The sequence below is a fragment of the Sphaeroforma arctica genome (assembly GCF_001186125.1).
Source record: "Sphaeroforma arctica JP610 unplaced genomic scaffold supercont1.220, whole genome shotgun sequence".
Taxonomy (NCBI): domain Eukaryota; class Ichthyosporea; order Ichthyophonida; genus Sphaeroforma; species Sphaeroforma arctica.
The window spans coordinates 105,637-108,136 of record NW_014040338.1 but is presented as its reverse complement, the minus strand read 5'-3'; the positions used below and the strand labels follow the sequence as shown (position 1 = coordinate 108,136).

At 44.2% G+C, this 2,500-nt stretch overlaps 1 protein-coding gene across 1 annotated transcript in view; it reads left to right on the top strand.

Moving 5' to 3' along the window:
- Nucleotides 1-2,492, top strand: part of SARC_04090 (phosphoribosylaminoimidazole-succinocarboxamide synthase) — a 4,933-nt gene extending 2,441 nt beyond the window's left edge. Inside the window, exons 3-6 of the mRNA XM_014302119.1 lie at nucleotides 42-270; nucleotides 1,123-1,296; nucleotides 2,029-2,123; nucleotides 2,294-2,492. Of these exons, the coding sequence (XP_014157594.1) occupies nucleotides 42-270; nucleotides 1,123-1,296; nucleotides 2,029-2,123; nucleotides 2,294-2,431 (636 nt within the window). The 3' untranslated portion in view covers nucleotides 2,432-2,492. The remainder of the gene's footprint in view (nucleotides 1-41; nucleotides 271-1,122; nucleotides 1,297-2,028; nucleotides 2,124-2,293) is intronic.
- The last annotated feature ends 8 nt before the right edge of the window (nucleotides 2,493-2,500 follow it).

The following is a 2,500-nucleotide window of genomic DNA, read 5'->3' as shown; positions in this document are numbered from 1 at the left end:
GTACTAACTTGCCAGCCACACCACACCCACTCCACGCACAGATACAAAAGTACGCCAGCCAGCTCGCAGGCCGTTCCATGCTTGTGAAGAAGCTCAAGATGCTTCCGGTGGAGGCTATTGTGCGAGGTTACATCACTGGCAGTGGGTGGAAAGAGTACCAGCGCAAGGGTACCGTGTGCGATCTGGAGTTGCCTAAGGGTCTTGAGAATTGCTCGAAGCTGGAGAAGCCTCTGTTCACTCCCAGCACCAAAGCGGAGGATGGTCTACATGGTATGTGGTGATGTGATGGGTATGGTGTTGTATCGTATCAACGTATCAGTTATTGGTCATGGGAGTTCGGTGCTCACCCTCATCACGTGAGACGTCGTCGGTCTTCGGACCGTTCACAGCGCTTGAAGTATAACACATGGCGTTGAGTGTCGGTGTGGGACGGTGGTGTGTATAGCCCCTTTTATGTATGAATGACCAGTCACGTTTGGTACGTTTGGTGTATGCGTTAGTGCGCTGCGTTTTTTGTGTGCAGGATATCATGTGCTCATCTCCGCGGTGCTTCTAACGTACCAGCGAATGTAGTCAACCGACTCAGCTCTCTAGAATGCGCACTAGAAGTTACGAAAGGCCAAGATGAACCGCTTGTAGGATGTGTTTGTCAATGGGAAAGCATGTAGATAGTTATGTTATGTTTATCTGTATATGCAGTATACTTGTGTATGTAGGTAACAAGCGAGTGTTGGATGAACCGCTTGTAGGATAGTGTTTGTCAGTGCAAATACATGTATATAGTTATGTGTAGCTGTATTGTATATGTAGTATGCATGTGTATGTAACAAGCCAGTGTTGCGTAGGTGTGTGAATATCCTCATATTCAAATGGCATAGTCCGACATAGCCATAGCACAGTGTATCTCAAGACGAATCATCATGCGCATTCCCCATGGGGAAAGTAATGGAATATCTAGTAAAGTCGAGGAAGCTTGTCTATATATATGTGTGCGTGTGTGTGTGTGTGTATGTATGTATGTGTATAATATATATATGTATATGTACAACATATATGTATATATATATGATGTTGTGCGATGTCTAACATTTAAGACACCCCCGACGCCGCCCATACAACCAGACGAGAATATTCACCCCGACAAATCGGCCCAAATACTTGGAGCGGAGCTGAATCAAAAAGTGGCCGAAACTGCGATCCAAATATATGAGACGGCGAGAGCCTTCGCAGCGGAGCGCGGTATCATCATCGCCGATACAAAATTCGAGTTTGGACTCGACAACGACGGCAATTTAGGTGTGTGCTTTTTGAGCTTCATGTGCTTTGTCCATATCTCGATTGGGTTGATCAACTATATTGGGCCAGCCAAATGGGAAGGGTCTGTGTAGTATCTAGGAGACTAGCACTCAACTGAGGTACGCTTCCTGTCCGAGGGGTGTTCACTGTTGAATTTTCGGCGAGCGAGTGTCTTCTCGCGGGGGCCGTTATGCGTGCTTAATGATGGGCTTATATAATAGCGTATTTAGATAAAGAATATATGTAGGAGTAGCCAATAACGTATGGTCTCTGCGTCAGAATCATTGACTGTTGAAGTAGGTGATACAATACGATACGTGTGTGCCATCTACACTAGATTCCACTTGACCGAATTTGTCACTTTATTTCAATGGAAACTCGCACATACGATGGAAATTGTACCCTTTTTCTGATTCATCGCAGTAGATAGGTATTGGCTGTGCTTCTAAACCAATAGTTCTGATTTATGTGCACACATGTGACTCTGTACCTTCGCAATAGAAGTCGGATGTCTTCTTACGATTGAGCTATAGTTTCTTAAGTTGTTTTCTTCCTTGCTTTCGCAGTGCTTGCAGATGAGGTTCTCGCAATATGAGTCGGAGATATCCCTTCGGTTGTATCTTAAGTCATTTTCTTCATTCCTTTTGCAGATGAGGCTCTCGCAATAGAAGTCAGAAATATCTTTCGCTTGAACTGTAGTTTCTAAAGTTATCTTCTCCATTCCTTTTGCAGTGCTTGCAGATGAGGTTCTGACGCCCGATAGCAGTCGTTTCTGGCCTGCCGATGAGTATACACCGGGAAAGGAGCAAAACAGCTTTGACAAGCAGGTATAGTAGTATTCCCAACGCTTGTTGTGTTATGTAGTTTATATTATTGTTTGAATGCCTTGTCCATGTAAGCTGACGACAAAAATACAAGGATGGTCTACATTGTACATGGCCGATCTAGACAGCCAACTCAAATAATCTTTATCTCTCTCTCACTCTCTCTCGCATAGTTCATCCGTAATTACCTGGAAAGTATCAACTACGACAAAACAACACCCGTCACCATACCCGACAATGTGATCACTCGGTCGCAACAGAAGTACCTGGAGGCTTTCGAGATTATCACCGGCAAAAAACTTAGTACATAATAAAACTCAAATATAGTATCACTGAATAAAAGTGTCAGCAAGCTGATAACTTGAACGGACATTGTCCAA